General features: G+C 45.8%; 1 protein-coding gene across 1 annotated transcript in view; it reads left to right on the top strand.

Moving 5' to 3' along the window:
* nolo (ADAMTS-like no long nerve cord) overlaps positions 1-23,349 on the top strand; it is a 285,907-nt gene that overhangs the window by 234,601 nt on the left and 27,957 nt on the right. The window contains exons 3-8 of the mRNA XM_075889771.1: positions 7,839-7,982; positions 13,020-13,250; positions 15,852-15,996; positions 17,298-17,427; positions 17,995-18,202; positions 20,131-20,275. Coding sequence (XP_075745886.1) covers positions 7,839-7,982; positions 13,020-13,250; positions 15,852-15,996; positions 17,298-17,427; positions 17,995-18,202; positions 20,131-20,275 — 1,003 coding nt within the window. The remainder of the gene's footprint in view (positions 1-7,838; positions 7,983-13,019; positions 13,251-15,851; positions 15,997-17,297; positions 17,428-17,994; positions 18,203-20,130; positions 20,276-23,349) is intronic.

Genomic DNA, 23,349 nt, shown 5'->3' with positions numbered 1-23,349 from the left:
TCACACGTGGTGCGCACGCGAGCACACCGAGTGCGATATATTGACCTGACCCAAATGAGCGGCTCAAATCGGGCTTCGATGATGGATAGAGTACGGGCCACCGGCAGGCCTGTAATTCGGGTCAACGGGAGCAACAATAATGTCTGCCACTCTCTCCCTCTCATACATACACTCACTCGCTGAAGCACGCACTTGTTGCCACCTGTAGGTACCTTTTGATAGTCGAGTGCATCTCTCGGTAGCTTGTTTTTTTTTTTCCTAGTGAAGAAAACGAGTGCGGGGGTCGGCATCAATGCACTATGGAGGCGCCGGTTGACCTCGAAATAAAGGGACTTAACAATCAAGACGGCTAACTTCGATAACGGCGTGATGTGGCAGGCGTCAAGCTTACACGTATATCTCAAAATGTTGTTGAGCAATGGGAGGTGGCACTGCGTTGAGGCAACTCTGATTGATACGTGGGGTTTAACGTCCCAAATCCACCATATGAAAATGAGACGCTGTAATGGAGGGCCCCGGAAATTTCGACCACCTGCGGGATCTTTGACGTGCACCCAAATCTGAGCACACGGGCCTACAACATTTCCACCTCCATCGGAATGCAGCCGCCGCAGCCGGGATTTGATCCCGCGACCTACAGGTCAGCAGCCGAGTACATAAGCCCCTAGACCACCACGGCGGGGTGCAGAGCTAACTCTGACTTGCAGGCCAGGCTTATCAAGACAAGCAAACGTGCCTTCCGGGCACAGTTACTCAAGGTTGCTTAACCACGAAGCCACGCGCTCTAATACAATCTAAAATAAAGTTCTCGTGTACTCACCGTGAAATAGTGGATTTGAACACCTTGAAATGTAGCTTGGTATCTTAGGCAGAATTTAGTACTCGTATCCATATACCTATAAACGAGTGGTTTCTCTGTTCCTTGTGGAAGGTGCCTAAAGGGTTGTTTCAAGCTAGGTAAAGAGGTTGCAGATACTGAAACATATTATAGGTACTTAAATCGGGCCACGTCGTATTTTTGAGGAACAGTAAAAGTGGCGTAATTGTGCGTATATGCTGCAAAATATTAGTCGGGACACGAAAGCCCAGCCACGCTTTATAATGATGGTGAATGAAAGTGTCAGTGTAACCATCTTCCAAAATAGCCGTTGAGCTTTGCGGGAAACCCTTGTCCGCATTGAAGAAAAAAAAAGAGAGAGAGAAGACCAAAAAAATGCAGTGCAAATGTCCGCAAACATTCCCGCAGGAGGAACGACCACATGCAGATGTCTGTATAGCAGAAGCGCGAATATTACATTTTCGCCTGTAATACGTCAACATGAGCGTTGCTTCACGCAATATTTTTTCCAACTATTGTTTTGTCCTCTTCTTTTATTACTGTGGTAGAAATTATGCAGACACACCCAGCGGCTTCTTGCCGTCGGCGCCGCCATGCTGCAGTGATGTATATGTGTAGGTGTAAACAGATCAGTGGAAAATTAATCTCAGCGCGTGACCTCTCACTCGCTGCACGATACGTCAAGTCACTCGGACACCACATGCACATCGTCTTACATAAAAACGGTAACATTTTATGCACGGTGTGTCTGAAAAGTAGTAGGATTCATTTTCCTCCCCGCAGAAATGCGGAGGAGGGCATGTTACTGATCTGGTTGTGTGGTTGAGGGTTTTAGCTACCAGCGCACCATTTGCTAGTCGTCTTCTGGTGAACCTCTTTTGTAGTGTCTTGTCACCATTGCAACGTATCGTGTGGCAGCGTTTCGCGGTAGGATGGTGCGTCGAACGGGGTGAAACGATGAGTGATACCTAGGACTTTATCAAGATAGCTTATGGCAGTGATGACATGGGTCAACAAAGTCTGAGTGGAACAAATTACTTCGGGATGAAAGAAACTTAAACATGAGCAATGGTCAGGCCACCTTTTAAACGTAAAAAATCACAGCTTTGCTAGAAGAGCGAATCAAACAATGCGATAGCAACATATTGGAATGTTATACGAAGCATGGCTGGCATTTTTAGGAGCAATATTAATTGTAGTGAAGATGCGCTTGCTAGGTAACCAAGTTTCCTGCGACGTGGTCAGGTCACCACAACAAGGTTCGTGCATAGTGACGGCGTTGATGTACGAAGCGAGGCAGGCAGTCAACTCATTGAAATTCGATCTCACATAACTCTACAAAACACTGGTGTAAGAGAACACGGCCGCTCCAGGTACCCTCTTGGAAGCGTTTTTTCGTGTTGATATAGTATCCCGTAGAAGCTCCCGCCTGGTGTGAGGGCACAAAGCGCGCGCTGATCGTTGCTGCGATGGCGCGGCAACCATGAGAGCTCCCTCCCCCTTGTTCGCTCACGAGATAAGCGCGCGCGCAGACGACCTCGGGCTAAAAAGCGATGTTAGCTCCGCAGAAAGAGGAGGCTAGCGCATCCTTTTCTATATAAATATATATATATATATATATATATATATATATATATATATATATATATATATATATATATATATATATATATATATATATATATATATATATATATATATATATATATATATATATATGTATGCATACATATACATATACGTGAATGACCGCGGCAGCAGCAGCGGCGATGGCAAGAAACCAGCTGAGACTGTCCTTATAATTTCTTCAGCAATAAAAAGTCACGACAATGCGCCGAGCCACGTCAGCTTGACTCTAATTGAATTCCCGACCAAAGATAGGTTAACACAGCTCTCCCAGCAAGCGACCCTTCAGATCGGACGTCGCTAGTTCAAACTTCTTCCTCTTACCCTGACGTAAAAAAAAAAAATATTCACCAAAGGACGGTAGCGTGGCTCGGTCCAGACCATTCAGGAGGTCATAACGAGGGAGGTGACGAGCATTCCAGTTTCTGCGTCCCAGAGAACCGTAAGTGATTGACTAAGTCGCTGAAAACGCTGTGTTGATTCAGAATTGGCATATTTTGAAAGCTACTCAGATGGTTTGCTTAAACTCTCAATACTTCTTTTTATTAAAAAAGAAGCTCAGTCCTACTACTTTCCTGACAAACCCCGTATACATAATTTACCGCTGTTATACAGCCTGCACACTCAGAAAATATTTAAGAGGGTGCCTTTTTGTCCCAAAACCAAATCGTCATCTATCATGTGTTCATTTCTTTGCACTATCGCCGCGCGCCCGGCACTTTCAGTTCACGAACGACAAGCGCGTTTTCAGCGTGACATAGCTTTCTTGGTAGGAAAGTGGTTAGGTAGTTTTGAAGAAAAGGAAGCTTAGGCGAGGCGGATGACGATATTTTTATTTTTTTTGTAGGACAAAAAGTGACACCCTTTATTCGATATTTTTTACAGTGCACCTATCTGAGGTGCTTCCACGTGCCAGAAGCTCTTTACTATTTTCCGCGAGATGGTGAAAAGGGTCGAAGGGTGCGCTTGCAACGGCACCGTCGCGTGGTGTTTTGTCGTGAGCCGGAGAGCATCAGTACTTTTACTTAAGTGACATGATCGCCTGTGCTCTCGAGCTTATTATCCCTTGGTGGCTAATGGCTTTGTGCATGCTTTGCTCTCATGGTGCAGTTTGCATCGAAGCTATAGAAAGCTCGAATATCCCAGCGCTGGCTGCGCCGGCCACACTTACTAAAAGAGTGAGCTGATGTTTGGATTTTGAGATGCGAACCAGCCTACGATCGGGGCTTGTTCCTTGTCTGATGTCGTAGCCACGCTAGTTCACGGTGCACCCGGAGAGTCAGTAGATGGCGCTGCGGTAGAGTAATAGCTCCACTCCAGCACGTGCTTCGGTATGAGTGGAGAGCGCTAGCGGCGCTGCAGCTCTGCAAAATAAAAACCCTTACTCCCCCTCTCTCAGCTTAGTACTATGAATGAAGACAGGTGCATTAGTGTGGCGGAAGCGACGATTGGCAAAGTGGCTGTGTGCGCAACCATGAACCACGTGTGCGCAACCATCATGTCTACAGTGATGTATAGAGAGCATCTTTTTACAAAAAATTTACGTCGACTCATGGCTGCTTCGCATACTACTCTGGGTTCTTTTGCGGGATGATGTGCGCAATTTTTTCATTCATTTATGAACTGCTATTGCCATCAGTACTTATTTTATAGTGGTGTTACATGGGAATTTTGAATGGCGATCAGCGCCGATCAGTGCCGCAACTCAGCTAAGATGCATATGTAGTCGGGATATGTCAGGCGTCCGTCGGCGTCCGTGCCGCCACCGGACGCCTGACATCGTCGGTGTGAATATAGCAGAGAAACGGTGGCAGCGTAGAGACATGTGGTTTGTAAAAGTGACAAGTGCAGCCATTACACTTTCTCGTATGAACTTTCTTGTCTTTACAATTTTTTTTTCTTCTCGCAAGCGCGTAATTTTTTTGTCGTTATCACAATAGTATTTTCATTACAAAATGTTTCGTGTAAAGCTTGTGCATATTGATATATGAACCATGCAAAGTAGTTTCTCTCCATTGAAATGTTGTAGGCCCGTGTGCTCAGATTTGGGTGCACGTTAAAGAACCCCAGGTGGTCTAAATTTCCGGAGCCCTCCACTACGGCGTCTCTCATAATCATATAGTGGTTTTGGGACGTTAAACCCCACATATCAATCAATCAATCTCTCCATTGAAACAATTCAAACTTGTCTTTACTAGTTTTCTGCAGAAGGTGTTATCTCCCCGCTCTCACTCTCTCTTCTATAGCAACATCTGTGGTCACGTGCACCTATCCTCGCTCCAAGCAATCACAGCAAAGGGGGGGGGGGGATTCTTTAGGGGGAGAAGGTAAAAAAGTAAAGAAATGAGGTGTAGTGCGCACGATAACCGTGTCTCGAGCGAGGTGGTGTGGGTGAAGTAGCAGGGTGTGAGTAAAGCGGAGAAGCATGCTCTGGCGCGTGAGGGCGTTCGCATGGCGGGAGCTTGGCGGATCCATAGAGTTTTCTAATAATACACTAGAGGGTAGTCTGGCGCTAGTGTCTATGGGAGCTGCCACGCCCGATGCTTCAGCGAGCATGGGAATGATGGGTAGTAAGTGGGTTTGTCTAATCTTCGTACTTCTGACTTCGTTTGTGTTCGCGTGGCTTGGAGCTCTTTTGCTACGAAACAAAAATCAGCAAATGTTCAGCTGTTGCGCTTCACCGCCATAATATTTTAGCCGTACCATTTAGAATCGGGTGACGAAGCTCAAAAGGGTTCGTTCTTTCCTTCAAATCAAAACCGAGAGACAGCCACAATTGAAGCCACAAGTGCGATTTGCTGCCTGCAAGTACAAACACTATAGGCTAATCCATGTCCTACCCATCATTTCCATGGTCGCTGAACGATCGCAGTGCTAGAGTCCCCCCTAGTTAATTTTAAGAAACTCTATGGGTGGAGCCCCCGCTTCTGTGGAGGCAGTGTAAGAGAGAATAGGTGCAGTGCTTCGCCGCTCCTTCTTTCGCCGATCGCTCTTCCTCCTTTCTGCACCGCACTCTCCCATACGCTCCCTCGTGCGTACATATAAATTGAGTGAAGCACGCACCTCACTCTCAACCGTGAACTGGCTGATGAATGTGTGAATAAATAGTTACGGTACAAATCCTCATCTCGTCGTTAATTTACGACATTAAAATTACTACGCCATGTGCTCCCGGTACAAGAAATCCATTCACATTTCTTCCCGATTCCCTTTAGGCAGGTCGTTCAATTGTTTTTCTATTTCAGTAGGTAACTAACGACCCACTTATCAAGGCTGCAAAGCTCATTCGCTCGAGCGCGAGACGTTTCTTTTTGAATTAGGTGGTGCTTTCGCAGCACTCAGTCACAGTTTAAGTTTGCCGAATTAATACATGACGCCTGCCGAACGTGACTACTACTTGTGCGAGATGCGCAGCGTGCAAAATAAACGTGATGCTCGAACTTGACAGCAGCTTGAATTTTCACAGCATAAGAAGTATTTCGTTGTCTCATTTGTAAGTGTTCAGCTTGTGTTCCGCCTACCACGCACTGCCGCTGCTCAACGTTAATTATTGAAGTACTTACTGGTTGCTCATCTGTTTGCCGAGCAGCACGGTGCACTATGGCCACAAATACGCATTCCGAATGTTTTACTTATTCAATTCTCTGTGAGACGTAAGGCAGTTGATAAGAAATGTAGTGAAACAAAGCTACGTGGCTGTCGGTGCTTTTAGTACTGGGATGACGTTTCACCCGTAGACGCTTGCTTTTATTCCAGAAACTGTAGGAAATAGGGTAGCAGTTAAGCACACAGCTTTTTTTTTTGATTGATTACCTGCAGGACAGTGATGCATCGAAGGTGCAGTTATATTGTGGGGCTGCGTGTTTTTTTTCTTCAAGAAAGAAGAGTGTCTGTTAATTATATCAATCTATAAGAACACCGCGCAGACGCTCATGGTAATTCAAAGGTTTGACATGACAATACCTTAGCATTACGGCAATGCACGTGAACCAGATTAATACTGATCTACATAGTTCTTTATTGCGAACCTAAATCAACGTACAAGGCTGTTTAATTTCACTCCAAGTGCAAACAGTGTCCGGTAACTCGAGCTTGTCACTTTCGTGGCATTTAATTTTCTGCTCTTCCGATGAGCCTATTCTCATGAGGCACCTAAGAAGGGAAGGCCACTACAATACACCTCCCTCCCCCTATACGGGAACTCGGCACATCATTATGTCAATAACTTTCACACTCATACAAACCCACCGTTGCTAGCAGACGACGAAGGGAGCCATCCACAATCATGGCCTCCGAGATGGCGTGCCGCGGGAGGCCATGCCCTCTGGTAATACTTCAACCAGTAGCCACCAGGCGGCAACTCAGGTTTATCTCGAAGCCAGTAGGAATGATCGAATAACTATTTTAATCTACTAATTATTAGCCATTGACCAGCTTAGCCATCAATTGCTATCGCTGTGGCCTTGCTCGATTAACCTGCATTTTCAGAAGGCACTTCAAAAAAATTACAAAGATTGCACTAAGCCGCGCACTGCTTGAAATAGCGAAAGACGATTTTAAAGACTAGTCCGGTTGATTCTATCGGTTGTTGTTAGGCCTTAGCTACAGGTGATGCTAGACTATTTTTTTTCTACGTTGATTCTTAGCACAGAGAGGCTTCAGTTCAATAGCAAACAGACACGACACGGATGTCAATACTTCAGAGACAGAAACTCGTGCGGAATCCGAGTGTTCGTGCCTCTCACAGACCTATGGACATGCCATCGTGGACGTAGGCCTTCGCTCTCTTTGCGGTTTCCTCGCACCGGCCGTTGCCTTTCCCGTTTCTTAATGTTCCCTTCTTGTATGCACTGGCGGTCTTCGGTTTGCCACCATCGATATAGCCATTTGTCGGTGGACTAACTCTCGCCCTTTTCATTTCTAGTGGGCCAGTGGTGAGAAGCGTGGTTTACCCAATTTCTGTCGCAAATGTGCGTTTATGACGATTATAGTTTCTTTTTTTTTTTTGCTTTTCACGGGTTTGTGGCGACACCTCTGATTTGCGGTGTAGTTCTGCACGCTGCAGTGTATTTAGTGTCTGTCTCTCCCCTACTTCTTTTACTTCTCTTCCCTCTTATTCATCTTCCTTGTGCTCTTTCCGTATCCCCCGTGTATATATATAGGGTAGCCAACCGGTTGTCTTTCTGGTTCACCTACCTGCGTTTCTCCCTTTTCTTGCTCCCCCCCCCCCTCCAGAGAAGGAATGATTGGCTAAACAGCGCGTCACCGTTAAAAGTAGTTACGTTACAGTTTGCATTGAAGTACGATTTAATTGAATATTACCATAAACAGAAAACGAGATGCTGACTGCCAGCCACTCTCTTATCACTCACAGGACGTCGATGGCTGGGGACCCTGGGGCAGCTGGAGCTCCTGCTCGAGGACGTGCGATGGAGGCGTGAGCAGTCGATCCCGGCGATGCCTAGTCCGCGGCGGCTGTGTGGGTGAATCCACCAGAACGCGGATCTGCAATATGCAGGTTGGTGATCTTCCGTGGGGAATATATCAGAGAAACGGTGGCAGCGTTGAGACATATGCTATGCAAAAGTGACATGTGCAGCCACCGCATTTTTCGTATGTACTTTTATTACTTTGCAAATTTTTTCTTGGTGCAAGCGTATAAATTTTTGTCTTTATTGCAATATTCTTTTCGTTACAAATGTTTCGTTCGAAGCTTTTTGCATAATGATACATGAACCGTTCCTGCTATAGTTCCTATACATTTGAACAATTCAAACTACTCTTAACTAGTTTTTTATAGTTTTACTCACTAATTTATAAGACACACGTTTATGTATCATTTGTAATTTCTTTCGCAATAACATTTTGTACCTTGCTTGTGTGGTTAAGAGACCGAAGCGTTGTCAGCTTTTGCAGCTTTCTGTCTTGTTTAGTCCTCCTCAAGTTTCTCGTGCAGAAATAAATTTCTTTGATTGATTGGCTAATTGACTGACCGGTTGGTAGACTGATTGAGTAATTGATTAGTTGATTAGTTGCTTGAATGAAATTTCGTGCAGGGGTGAAAGGAATGGTAAGCCGCATGTTTCACGGCACATCACAGTTATCGTCACAGGTAATGTTTAGGAACACGTTTTCTTTAGGACATGATTCTGAAGAGGTTTCAGCTGCTTTTTACGACGAATACCTTCGCAACGTTGACCTTCCCTAAGAGACGTTCAAAAAAAAAAAACTTGAAAAGTACGTGCTGTCAAAACACACGAACACGACAACCACCAAAGTGCCAATTCAATGACAAACAGCAACTGTGTGCGACCGGCATTTCGGGTATTCACCTTCGAATCAGCACTCGGAACAGAGTTTCTGCGTACGATGTTGGTGCGGAAAGCCTGACGTCAGCAGTTATTTATTTCTCTTCCCAACAAGAAACGACGCGATGTGAATTCCCTTCAAATTAAAGCGCTTGTTCATTCGTCTCGCGCACGTCTGCAGGCATCGCTAGAAGGATTATGCCAAGTTGTTCAGCAGTTTCACCGGCGTTTCGATTTATTTTCCTGTTAGAAAGAAATTCTGCTGATAATTCCATTGAGGTTGGGAAGCAAAAGAATTTCGGAGGATAAGCTGAGTGTAGTATAAAGTTTCTTCTAGGACGGCAATGTTCTTTCTGGCCACAAATTAATTGACGCTGAGGACGTTGTGGCCTGATGGGCTTTAATTATTGCAGCAGCCGCGATTAGTGCTGCCACAGATCGAGTCGAAGATAACACCGGTTTTCTGTATGAGTTTACCGCATAAACTCTTGGAAGGGAACGACAGCTCTGGCACTTATAAACTTAATCAGCATCAGTTTCACTTGAGGCTTCTACTGGTTTAATTCTTGCCACCTCGTCTTACAAACAGACACTTGCGTTGGAAGCTTTGGCAGTCTGAACTGTCGTGAGTGGTATGAGCTAGAACGCCAAGTTCGTTATTATTACTAGTAGTCTACTGATATGAATGTGCCGTGCCGAATTGCCAGATTGCTTTTCGCTTAAGCATTTAGCGTGATGAGTACTATTGCGGTGGACAACTGCGTGTAATCGCTGTGGCATATAATAGCTAATTTCAGTGTCCGAACTCATTTTGGCGCAAGAGTGTGACTCATGTACACCTGTCAAACTCTTCGAGCACTCTTGAAAAAGTTTTGATTGATCTTACCTAAACTTCAAGCTCCATTATGCGCATGGTTTATTCCTCATTTCTCACAATTCAATGGGATTCGTAAGCAATTATTCTAAAAAAAACCCAGCATCGCATGAAACAAATAAAAAAGAGCGAATGGCTGCGAGCATCTATCATCACAGTCACATTAGACATCCCATAATTTCACCAATTGAAGGGTTGACTTCTAATTCGCCTGAAACTTGCCCACTACACACAGTCTCGTTATATGTATGCTATCAGACGTGCCACTGATTCTTGAGACTGATTCTGAAAAGTTGGTGATATAACGTCTCGGATCACACCACGGTACAAGTTGAGGATAGTATCGAGTGTATCAGCCGCAAGCAAATAAAAAAAAAACAGTTCTTTTATTTGAAAAAAAAAATCCTAGTTTTGCTCGCAAGGCTAAAGTAGAATGAAAGTGATCGAGACAAATTGTTACTTTATACGAAGTAAAGCTATAGCAGCTAAGCCTTTTAGATCCAATTTCTCGTCACTCTACAAAACGCTGGTGTAAGGGAATGAGACTTCCCCAGGGAGCGAGGTGATTTCAGGGATCTCTGCCGTCTCAACGTGAAATAAGTGGGCAGTTTGCTGATGTCTCTCGAGATAGCGCATGCACGCTAGCGAATGCGCTTATATGATCAAAAAGCGCCAAAATCAGTTGAAGCCACGCCCCCCCCCCCCCTCCCTCTTTCCTTGGCTCCGTTCATGTTCCTTCAGCTGACGAAAGACCGGGTGGGGCATGTGTGATTTCATGCTTTCTCCATGCGACGTGGATGGTCGAATCCTTCCAGCTGTCCGCCTTGGTGGAACAGTGGCTACGGTGCTTTTGGCTGCTAACCAGAAGGTTGTGGGTTCGATTCCTGCAGTGACGTTAGCATTTTGATGGAGGCGAAATGGTAGAGGCCCGAGTGCTGTGCATTGTCAGTGCACGCTAAAGAACACTATAGATGGCCAAATGACTGGAGGATTCCAATACGGCGTCTTTGACGATCATATTGTGGTTTTGGGACGTGAAACTCCTGATCTTGTTGTCCCTTCAGCTCTGTTTCAGCCACGTTCGTCGACCACGATCCTGCGTTTTTACTCGCGGGTAGAACATTTAGGATTCGTGGGGTTCATGATGTTGTCGACTTCGACTTTACACGAAAAATGACGATGACGGCTGGAGCCCATTCAGGGTATCGATATAACTGTTGTTGCAACAGCACAAAGAAAACGCTTTGGGAATTCGCACCTTTGCCATAATCTCCATCGTCAACAGTCCCCTTGGTGCAATGGGTTTTGAGGGGAAGAGCAATTCAGGGCATAAAAAGTGGTCGCTGCATTATGCGCACCCAATGCTTCTTTTAAGGACAACGCCTCCGGAGTTTGACTGAGATGCACGGGATGGAACCCCCGCTGGTCGAAACTTCCAGAGTCGTACATCGTCTCTCATACCACATCACAGCTATCACGGCGTAAAACCCGAGAAATTATTATAAGAACAATATGAGGCGCCGAGCGGAGGGCCGTTTTAGTGTCCCAGACGGCGCATTTCCACGATGATCTATACTGACTGAAGGAAAAAGAAAGAACATAGAAAGGCTGTTGCTGGGGGTACATAAGTCCGCAATCTGTGCACGTGCGGTAGCATAAGGCCTAGCCACCCCCCCCCCCTCCATCCCCCTTCCCCACATTCGACGTCAGCCAACTGTGCGAGCGTGCACAGGTTTCCGTCACTGCTAATCGGATCACGGCCCACGTCGGAAACGCCTCTGCGCCGCTTAATTGACAGCCGGCGGAGACGCCGCAGAATTACGGAAAAGAACAAAGCCGAGAAGGTGTTGATCGGGGAGGGACAGCGCGGCCCCGCGACTGAATAGCGTGCTTTGGTTCTCATTTCGGGGCGCCAAGTGAGTGCGAAACGAGGTTACCGGAATGCACCGCGCTTTATATCCGCAGGAGACGAGTCCTATGGACGCTCGATGAAGCGACTGACTGTATATGCAATCATGGAGCCGCAGGGTGGCTTGGAACCAAACAGAAAAAAAAAAAAGATATTGGGCTCTCATTTAAAAAACGTTTCTTTTCCAGGTGATACTTTTGACTGACATTATTCTGTTAGCGGTGTCCTGCGAGCAGTCTGAGAACTTGGACAGCACGGGATGCATAGACTTGCAAAAACACAGAGCGGATACGTTGATCCCGAGAGATCGATTAGGTTGGATCAGTGATCGGTGAGAGGGCTAAACTTTGGAGAAAGCCTACAACTAACAGACCTAGACGGTCACAGATGGTGCTTCGAGTTTTTTGTTATGACCATTACCACGTTTTTCGCGTTGTAAGGCTCAGTACGCCATTTACACGAGCTCACGCTTTTGCACTCGTGCGCGAATGGCATTGCTACTAAGCTTTAAAAAAACACACGCACACGCACCTTGGCTTGTTAAGTTAAGAACTTCACACAAAAACGCTGGTGCCTTAAACCAAAAAGAGACGTTACAAACATCTTACGGAACGATCAAGGGTGACAGGAAAGTTGATTTATTCACATGAATATCGCTACCATTTGAATAAAATTACGTCTTGTGTTATGATCATGCGATGATCATAGCATAACGCATTTACGATTTACATAGAAATTTTAATCATGTTCTTTACGTTTTGCGTAATTACCTGTGAACTTGGTTCATCACCCAGCGAGAACCAATTGGCTTTGGCAGGCCTAGTCACATGTACTGTTTTATTTGAAGAAATAAAAGGTATTATTATTATTATTATTATTATTATGTAGCTATGTAAATGTTTACCTTGTACAGAACCAAGTCCGAAACTTTTTGTTTCTCTTACTCTCGTTTCATAGTTTGGTATACATCTGGTGGGATACTGTGGACCACACCTGTTTTTTTGTATGGCTTAATTTTGCATACGAAGCGAAAAGGAGTAGCTGGGATGATGGTACCAATCTCTTCTATGTACCGTTTTGATAATAAAAAAGTAACTCCATGACTATCGATTGATTGATATGTGGGGTTTAACGTCCCAAAAGCACCATATGATCATAAAAGACGCCGTAGTGGAGGGGTCCGGAAATTTCGACCACCTGGGGTTCCTTAACGTGCACCAAATCTGAGCACACAGGCCTACAGCACCTCTGCCTCCATCCGAAATGCAGCCGCCGCAGCCGGGATTCCATCCCACGACCTGCGGGTCAGCAGCCGAGTACCTTAGCCACTAGACCACCGCGGCGGGGCAGGTCGTAGCCGACTATAGCAACAAGCTTCATCAGTGACTGCTGTCGGCACATCAACGAGTTGATGGAATAGGCATCCAGAGTAATCCAGGCGACCTACCGTCATGGTGCACGCAGGCGTGTCCGGAGCCCGTGGACTTCCGGGCGGCGCAGTGCGCGGCCTTCGACCGGGTCCCGTACCGAGGCCGCCTGTACGAATGGACGCCCGTGCAGGACCCCAGCGACCCGTGCAGCCTGACGTGCCAGGCGCGCCAGTTCAAGTTCATGGCCAAACTGGCGCCCAGAGCGCAGGACGGCACGCGATGCCGCGAGGGAGCGCTCGACATGTGCGTCCAGGGAAAGTGCCTCGTAAGCTGCCATTCTCTCTCCTCCCCTCTCGCTCTCTCGTTTGTTCTTGGTCTTCGCCCCTACCTGCTCTTCCCTGCTGGCCGTTCACGACTATTGCTTGCAGCTTCCAGCATAGCACGAGTGTCTCACACACGCTGTATCTACGCCTTACAATCACGATGATCTGCGAGACCGTCAGCAGCACGCGCAGGCGCACAAGGCAGTGCTAGCTAGCGCAAGTGCCATCTGCCATGCATTTTCTTTCAAGACGATACCGTCCCTTTCTTTGATAAAGGTGCTATGATGTGTACGTCGCTCTTTATGAAAGGGAACACGCGAGCACGTGGTATGCTCTCTGCGGCGAATGCTTACAGCACCATCAACCAATAGCTAAAGAAAGTGCATCTGCTTTTGGCAACACCATGCATTTTGTGACGGTAATGGGAGCGTTATCTATAACAGCGCTTGTTTAACGGCCATGACTCGGCATTTTGCTTGCCAATAGATTGCGCCTGAAGCCGACGAGCGTCCTTTATCTGCCGGATCATGGGGCTGTAGGCATCTGCCACAAAGCGTGGGCCACGTGCTCACGTGTTCCCTTTTATAATAAACGACAATGTACAGTTGCAGATACAAACGTCGCGAAATTTCCTTGCGCATAAACATTGGGCAGTTCCTTTGGCCGCAGGAACAGGAAACATGAAACGCACGTACATCGGCATATCCTTCTTGGGCACAAACATGTTTTTTTTTTACACGGCTTTCGTTTTCCTTCTTTTCCCCCTCCCTTCTTTTTTTTAAATTCAGGAGACTAATACAATAATGACTGGGCATGCATCGTCTTGAAAGGGACAGCTTGGCAGACGACGCTCACGCTAGCGTTGCTTTGTGCGCCTGTGCGTTCTATATGCTCCCAGCCCCGCATATATGGCTGTTGTAAGGCACTGATACTGCGTGCAGTCGGCAGTCATGTAATACAGTTGAAAATAATGGAGGCTGTACATTTGTTGCAAAGCGAGAAGCGGTAAGAGAAGATGACAGCACAGCACAGACGCAAACGTAGCGGATAAGTGATACATCTCCCAGTTCATTTTCCAAATATGAGGCTATTTGCGGCTACATACAAACAACAAAAAGAAGTTGGAGGGGAACAAATCGGTGGCTTTGATATACGCTAGCGCATATCGCAACTATAAGGAATATACGGTAAACGAATGCCTGAGTCATCTATGACCAGATAATACCGCTATGTTCATGCGGTCACCTTATGATATGCTAAACGTCATCAAACCTAGCAAAGAACACACACGCACACTCAACACGGCACACAAGAGTGTTCTGTGTGGACTAGGTGTCCGTTTTCGCGCAGTCAGGAAAAAAAGCTCATGCTTCACACCAACTAGCAAAGCAAAAAGCCCATTTGACGGCGTGAAAGCTTTTGCTGAATACTTGAAGCAACCTGGCCTTTATTATTTGCAAATGTTTTGACATTTTTAAAGCCGGGGGCTCTTGCGTTAATTAGCAATCTAAAGCTGCTTCTTTAGTTATTTGCTTTATGGTGGCAATGGGCATGTGCAGCATATCGTGGGCACTTCCACATTTATGATCATTGCATGTCCATATCAGGATCACTGCTACCCCACGACAAAACGATACAGACGCTTAGACCTATACTTGCTATTTTTTATAGTGCACGTAGGCATCTCTAAAGCAAGGTAAACGCCAACGAGAATCAAAGCGATTGAGCGGAAATCACATTGTCTGAACTATCTCTCTTTTAATACTGTAGCGATGCCGATGCAAGCGCTCCTGAGTGTTTGAAACGAACGGCTACAGCTACAAATTTTGATTGCCTGTACTACCGCAATGAAGCCATTTTTATGCATAAGTACAGTTTTATTATGTACTCGTCATCAGTAATTATTTACTGCAGTCCAACCCTACTCATCAGAGTTTAATGAAGACCATGTTAAGGTCGGACCCATTTGAAAAGTTTAGCAATTGGCTGTGGCAAAAGTTTTGCAGGGCAGGATGCAATCCCAACAACGGTCCCTTCACCTGGCTTCATCCTTCATGCTTCGTGACAAATACTCGTGGGGATGAAGGTAAAGCTTAGTTTTTCATGCAAGGTCATTGTTCTCGCTCAATGTGGGTCCATGGCCAGTTAATTCCAGTAAGCCGAAGACCCTATAGCCCCCTACCATATCTAGTTCCCCTTAGTTAGCCATTCAGCAGGTCTTGAAATGAACAGCATTGCCTATGAATGTTCTTCAGTTGCAACGATTGTTGGGAGTGCCTAGTCTACACTTCCATGACGCCGAGTCTCGAAGACATCGTAGAACTTGCAATCGGGCGATTGTTAATTGGGCGAGATCTATTAGAGTAGCATGCCATAAACGTGGCAATTTGTATTTAGTCGTCTTTTAAAGAAGGACAACGACAAGAGAAAAGACAGGGAGGTTCACCAGGTACACGTCATTTGAGAGTGAGCATTTCATCAATGTTCACTTTAGTATTATTGTTTCATCTTTGGCTTGCTTAATGTGTCGTGCGTTGCGTGGTGTGAGCACACGTGTACACCTGTGCGCTGGTGCGTGCGCGTTCTTCTGTGTTTTGCGGAAGCCCGTGGGCTGCGACCTGGAGCTGGGCTCACTGGCTGAGGTCGACGAGTGCGGCATATGCGGCGGCAACGGAACAACCTGCAAGGCACCCATCTTCTCTTGGGCGGAGGCACCATTCTCGCCTTGCTCGGCAACCTGCGGTGGAGGTGAGCCTCACAGACCTTTTATTGCCATGTTGCTCAAAAGAAAAGTGTAAGATCTTCTTGAATTCTGATTGCAAGTAGTGCGAAACGTTTCGACAGTCTTCCTCTCTCGGCCAAATTCAAATAACAACACGCAGAGGACTCACATTCGGTGAAGGCAGACCCTTGGGGCCCTACTCATCGAGGGTTCCTATGACGTGAAAGTATAATAAGGAAGATGTTCAGCGAATCCTTATGATTAGTATAACAACAGACAGGGAGCCGCCCAATGGCAACAAGAACATTGACACAAAATGTAAAACTGGGAATTCAGTCCCTGGCCTGTAAAAAGAGGTGAAAAAACAAACAAACGTCAGCTCTCACACCTATGCAGTGCCCGTCCTACTAATTCACAGTGTAGAGAAAATTTGGCTCTTTATTGCATGTTTTTCAACGAAAAAGATAACTCACAAAGAATGTTCGGATATGGTGGGAAGCCTCCGCCTAGACACCGGGAAGGATTGATACGCCGACTAGTATGGGGATCTTTACGAGATGACGTAGCTTTATGTTGAAACACTACGCTTCTATGATGAGGCTTCACTTACTCGTCCTCTCTTTATCAGTTCAAGCATGTCCAGGAATTTTGTACGTTCTTCCTTCGGCACACATTGGAGTAATTGCGGAACTTGCGGAACCTACCAGAGTATAATTCAATAAGCAGCACTTAAAGAAATCCGGGCTCTTTACAAAGGTACAAAATATTTTTAAACACAACAAAATATTTAAAACTCTGCAGCGTAAGTTTGATACTGAAGAAAGATTTTCTGTTGACGTCACAAACTGAATGTTGTTTAAATTGGGTAGGCCTTTCGGGGGAAAACTTGATATAAGTGTTTCCTATGAAGGTATGCTATAGCGTTGGGCTGAAGTTCCAGAGATGGTCCAATGTGAGAACGTCTTGTCATATCTTGCACATAACTCGAAGGGTAGATGAAGAATATTATATGGGGTGCGGGATAGAGAAGTTAGTTTATGGGAAGGAGAGAATCAGCTTACGAATCAGCTTACTTCTATTCATTTTTCTGAGAATAAAGATTCCATAATGAGGAATGGGGGGGGGGGAAGGGGGGGGGGCAGGGCGTCCGGACTCTTATCTGTTCCCCAGATTAAGTGCGTACTTGTAAAGAATGCAACTATCAGATAACAATCCAGGAGGCAAATGCCATTTCTTGTTGACGATGAAAACTATTTGCGATAAACCAGCAGCATTGAGAAATCCGGAGCATGAGCAAGGCGCCTGTGTCGTTCATGTGATTGCGCAGGCTACCAGGAGAGCCACCCAGTGTGCACGTCGTCAGACACGGGCGCCGAAGTGGATGACCGGCTCTGCGACGTGGACTCCCGGCCAGACTCCAGGGTCCGTGCCTGCGGAAGCAACCCCTGCCCACCCGGGTACGCGTACGTTAAGCAGTCCTCGTAAAGCAGTCATTAATTGCGTCAGATTGCGTTGGTAGCCCCTCTAATTCGATTGAAAAAAAGCGCACTGATTGTTCGAAGATGCCTAATGTGCGGTCGCTGTAGCGTAGCATTGTAAACTTTTGATGTGGTCGACAAAGTTGCCTGTTTGTTTCTACTGAGCGTAATACGAATCACAGATCATTTATGCATTTAGGGTAGACAATTTCGCAAACCTGATGAGTGTACAAGGTAATAAAGAGTTAGCGAGAGTGATCACGTTCTGCTGCACGACATAGCTATGTGGTCGTTGTAATGTCGTTCGTGTCACGTTTCCATAGTTGTTATTGTGTAATTACGCAAAACGAGGAAGTGAAGCTCGCTACAATTCAAAAGCGCGGAATTTAAGGCATTAGAGACGAACCAGCTCGTATTGCTGTAATATGAAAAAGAATGGCGTAATGGATTCGTTATTCTACGAGCAAATAACTATACTCCGGAGCATTCACCATCATATGCTCATCGTGCATCCGGAGATTCTCCCAACTACTGCTTCGTTCGCAGGTGGGCTATGGGCGAATGGAGCGAGTGCAGCGCGTCTTGCGGCGGCGGCAGGCAGGCGCGCAACGTGTCTTGTGTGCGGCCCTCAGCGACTGTGGTCTCGGCCACGGCGGCTGTGGCCGACCACTTCTGCCCCGGACAGAGGCCGGTAGACACGAGGCCCTGCAATGCGCACCCCTGCTCGCGTTGGACCGAGGGCCAGTGGTCACAGGTGACGTCTATAGCACCGGGTCTCATAGATGAAAGATTGCTGTCCTTGATTCTCTTGCGCGATGATGTACAGCTAAACAACCGGTGACAAATTTGATAAAACAATAAGCAAGTTAACTGGTTCTTGCCGCGGTGAATATTGAATCGTTGAACTGGCAAATAAATTTTTTTGAAGAAAACTTGAAAGGCGGGTAAATGTATAGTCAGTTCATTCGTTATAGCCAGTCACACAGATAGCTTGCTACTTAATTAACGGTAGTTGACAAAAACTAGCTCATGCATGCTTTCAGTATTGCTTAGAGCCTGTGATTGCTTAATACTTAACCAAATAAAAATTTCTGGGCTATGCATAGAAATTGACGCTCCCACAAAACTCTCTCAAAGAAAAAAAAACGCCAGGCTGGCGCAGAAGGCGCAGCACAGTCACAGCGAAAGCTAGAAGAGCGGCCTTTCAGAACCTTTTGAAAACACTGATTGGGTAACTACTGCTAGCACCTGTACTTGATACCCACTAGGGCAGTAATAATAAACTTTTGGGTAGTTGGCCGGCATTCGCTACACTATTTTTTGTCATTCTTCTGAGATGCGTGGTACCCACTAAGCGCTTGCAAGGAATTCCGCACCAATTGTTCATGCAGTGGCTGATGACGGTGAGGGATCATGACTGAAGTAGGTATGCACCACTGTAAATGGGCGAACAAGAACAAGCTCTTGTAATGGGTGTGAGAATTGGACGGCCCACTCGTTACGCTAATCGCATTGTGCGACGACTGGTTGTTTTTTTAATATTTTAAAACACTTTACAAGTCGTAATAACGCGACTGCTTTCCCGACATTAAGCCTGCCTAAGGCAAGTTTGCCAACAAGTCACAAGCACCAGCGTAGCTCAGTGGTAGAATACTGGGCTGGCACTCAGCAGACCCGAGTTTCGAGCCCCACTGTGTCCTTGGTGCTAGTTTTTTTTCTTTTAATTTCGCGTGATGTGGTTACGGACACCGGCGGCGGTGGACAGCTGCACGTGACCTGAGTTGTAATCTCACAGCAGCTTTTGCTGCGAAAAATGCAGCTTTCTAAAATTATTGTTTTTAACTTATGCTGCCTCTGGCTGCTCAATTCTTTACGATCGCAAAGTGACAATATTAAAATTACTATAGCAACGATGACATGGAGTGCTGCGCGAACCTGTTTACGCTTACAAAGATTGAACTGCTTGGCTGACAACCTCCACACTTGCGACCGTAACACTCATGCAGCTGTCGTCATAGTAGCGTCACCAAAAAGTTTTGTAGTCGCATCATAAGTGAGGACCGAAGACCTTACGAATATAATTCTGTTCAATAAAAACCATTTCTGAGATAGGCACTGTCCTGCAAAATGTTTAGTTCTTCCATCTTCATTTTATCTGCGCCTAACCATCTCGCCATCTTGTTGCAATACGCATTCACCCAGCGAAGAGTATGTCTGGAGATAAAATACTCCTACGACACGCTTACACTCGTTGTACCGATGCACGTGTATCGGTACAACATATGTAATCGTTACAACATACAAAACAAAATATAACAAAAAAAACTTCGAGATTTTGCCCCTTCAGCTTGGCGCCGACGCTGGCTCGTGAACAAAGGTGGGGGAAGAGAAAGCCTCTCGAATCGTGCTTCATTCGTCGCGACAAGTCGGCGTGCAAAAGCAACCGCGGCCCCCTCCCGAGTGTGTATACAGAGAGACATACGAGACTATAGTAGTGGACTGGGTAACTTCCGCTCATTTGGTGCCAGTGCATTCTGAGGATACTATACGTGGTGAAACGTCTGCGTAGTTTTTTTCTTGTTATATTTTGTTGCTTTAAATTGGAGTGCATGTTTTTATTCTTGATATCCCCCAGCTTTTGGAACATTCTAGTATTTTGCGGGCGCCGTGCTTGTCACGCAGTGCTCGGCTACGTGTGGCGTGGGCACGCAGACACGGGCGGTGGAGTGCCGTGACATTCGAGGCCGTAAGAGTCACCTGTGCGACCCGAAGAGACGGCCACGGTCCAAGCAGCAGTGCTCGTCGGGAAACCCGTGCCTCTTCAAGGGTGAGAGCTGGACACACCGTCACTCTGTTATGGGCTCTTGATAGCATTGCCAAAACAAGGCTGCAAGGAGCGCTTTCTTTTAAATAAAAAAAAATAAACGAAGGAGTTGTTATCACCATTACTTAGTGATCGCTACAGCTTTACACTTCATTGTTGTGTTAAAACATTTAAACAACAGTGTAGCATATATATTCATATATATAGTCCTACATCGGTGAGTCTAGAAGTTCTCATTCGGGCAGAACAGACACATAGCCGCCACGCTCACTGTCAACTTACATAATCTGCTCAGTACTAATCCCCAATGTTTGTGTCTGCGAAAAAAAAAAGTTGCAGTGCTTCCATTGATTTGCGATATACTCTAGAAGAATATGGACCTAGTTTTCCCTCCCACGTAAGCGTTCGCTAGGAATATAACGTGTGGAATACCTGCTCGAGTCGCCGTGTGTGCGTTATGTATGGTTTCACTAAATATAAGTAGCGTGTCTGTTAGCATGCTCTGCACATTGGCATGATACTCATCAGGGGCGGCTAAAGAAGAAAAAAATGCTTTCTTTGAAGTCACATGCCTGATCACCAACATATTTTCAACTCTATGGTTGAGGTAGTGAGTTGCTCTGTTTTTTTTAATATTACACTATGCTTATGGTGTTATGGTGCTTATGGTGTTTTTTTTTTAATATTACACTATGCTTATGGTTAATCATATAGTAGTTTTGGGACGTTAAACCCCACATATCAATCAATCAATCTATGCTTATGGTATCTGTCACTTCAGAAATTACCTTTTTTGTTTATTCACAAAGACAAAGTACCACTTCGTCGAACTATTATGACATTATAGTGTGTGTGTGCTTTGGCTTTCCTCCCTCTCTCTCTAGCGTTCTCTCTTTCTTGTTTTTTCTTCCTCCCCTTCCCCAGTGCAGGGTAGCAAATCAGATACTTGCTTTCCGCTTAACCTCCCTGCCTTTCTTCATACGATATCTCTCTATCTCTCACACAAACAAGACACAAGCACATGGTGCCGCAATGATGCTTGACTTAACCCATTGTTAATGTACACTCATCAATTGTTGTTCGATTTACAGCAATTCTAGCCATAAAATGAAGTTATACCAAGTTTACCAGTGAAACCAATACTGAATTACAGATGGGAGCAACGAGCAGAACACTAAAATGACGTCGCTGTTCACAGCAATGATCGCAGTGATGTTCATAAGTTCTTGTGAATTCGTGAACGCACGTGTGTAGTGCATGCTATAATCCCAAGCGCAACACGCAAACACAGGAAGCGAAGTCGACGGACAGTAAATTTGACAACACTAGTGTATTCTGGGCGTCACACATCCAATTCATACGAACAATAAAAACAATTTTGGGAGCTTCACGTCCCTAAATCACGACGCGATTACGAGGAACGTTGTATAGTGGAGGGGCTACGGAAACTTGGATTAGATCATCTGGTTGTCTTTAGCGGCAACTGATATCGATATTCGGGTAACGAGACGATAAGCGTCACCACCGATTTAGTGCGGTGGATAAGAAGAACACGTTACTCGTGCTCTCGCGCCTTTTGGTTCAACTTTCGAAGGCGAACCTGGTCTGGTCTCATCTCTCTGCTGAAATTGCCAAGGGCCTGCTTTTCAGAAAAATTTGCGGATGCACATTTTGAAATCATCCGTTCAAGTATGTGTGCGTGTGGAACTGCTAATAATGACCTGAACGTGATTTTTTATGTTCCATGTCATACATCACTCAAAAGGCTCATCTACGCTAATCGATCAAACGACTCCGTAAAGCCTTATTATCACTGGTGGCAGGTGAAGTTCGTAATAGCTTCTCTTATTTATCGCTGCTCACTAAAATCGTGTTACGGCCACACTCTTAGCCGCCGTGTCCCTGCCATAAATACGTCCTGAATTCGCCTACAAAAACCTGACATATAGGCTGCAGTCCACCATACCTCTTCATGTTTAGCATCCGGTCGACCAACTGCCCTTGAGAAGAAGGCAGTCACGAAGCTCATGGTATTTAGTTTGACTTCGTTGCGTGGCAGAGGCTGTCCTCCTGATATCGACCCTTAACTCTGCCCTCGTAACATAATATTCAGTCTGTATATACCATGGCACTGGCTCATCTCAACACCTCATCTGATATTTCTACGCCAGGAAGTTCACCTTTTCTCGTCTTGTAACCGTTCTCTCCTTTTCGTAGCGCCTTATCGACCAACACTATGTATACATTCAAACGAACGTAATGCAGAAAGACCCCTTTCTGATCAGATGAACAACTATTACGTAATTTTATGGGATGAAAAGTCAAGAACCACTATTTTCGCAATGTAGGTTTCAGGGGTACTAAATCAAGTATATACCTCTATAACAGTGGTCATGTAGTAAGTGTTTTAACTCTTAATTGTAAAAAAAGAACAAAAAAGCCACATGGACATAAATGGATCGTCTTGATATTAGCGAGCAGCACAGGTAGAAAGGAAACTATTCATTGTCGGCCGCTGTTATGCAACGCAATACAGGCAAGCTCTAAGCCAGCGAAACGTCAGGCCGTGTTACACCACATGCCTACTAAAGTGCATCGGCGAGCAACCCCTACAGGCACTCTATCTGACGTATATACTTAAGTGCGGGGGTGGGTAACGTGTACTTTGAAGTTAAAAGCAACAAGCAATACCGCCATTGGGAAACTTGAGAGGGACATTCGAGCTAGCAACAACCTTCGATCGCTGCAAGAAAAGCGCAGCGTCGTACAGGTCGCATGCAGGTTCTAGTTGCGTACGATCGTTTCGACATGCGATTAGAGAACATTTCGCGGCCTCGATTTATTTCCGTCCTCTCCACTGAACGGTACTTAGCGTGACATCTTGACAGTAGAAGCAAGGGAGTATTAAAACTTTACGAGGGCTCTGGTCGCGTAAAAGTGTAAAGGAAATCAGGTACTCCCAGTCAAGCCAACCACCGAATACCCCCACCCCCTTTTTTTTACATGACTGCGAAAGAGAAAAAAATGGCAGCATATCCACGGAGTGAATGATGGAGAGTGGGGCGAAGCATTCGTCC

The sequence above is a fragment of the Rhipicephalus microplus genome, chromosome 1 (genome assembly GCF_043290135.1).
Source record: "Rhipicephalus microplus isolate Deutch F79 chromosome 1, USDA_Rmic, whole genome shotgun sequence".
Lineage (NCBI taxonomy): Eukaryota > Metazoa > Arthropoda > Arachnida > Ixodida > Ixodidae > Rhipicephalus > Rhipicephalus microplus.
Note: the sequence above shows the minus strand (reverse complement) of the source record. Positions and strands in the feature narration are given on the sequence as shown.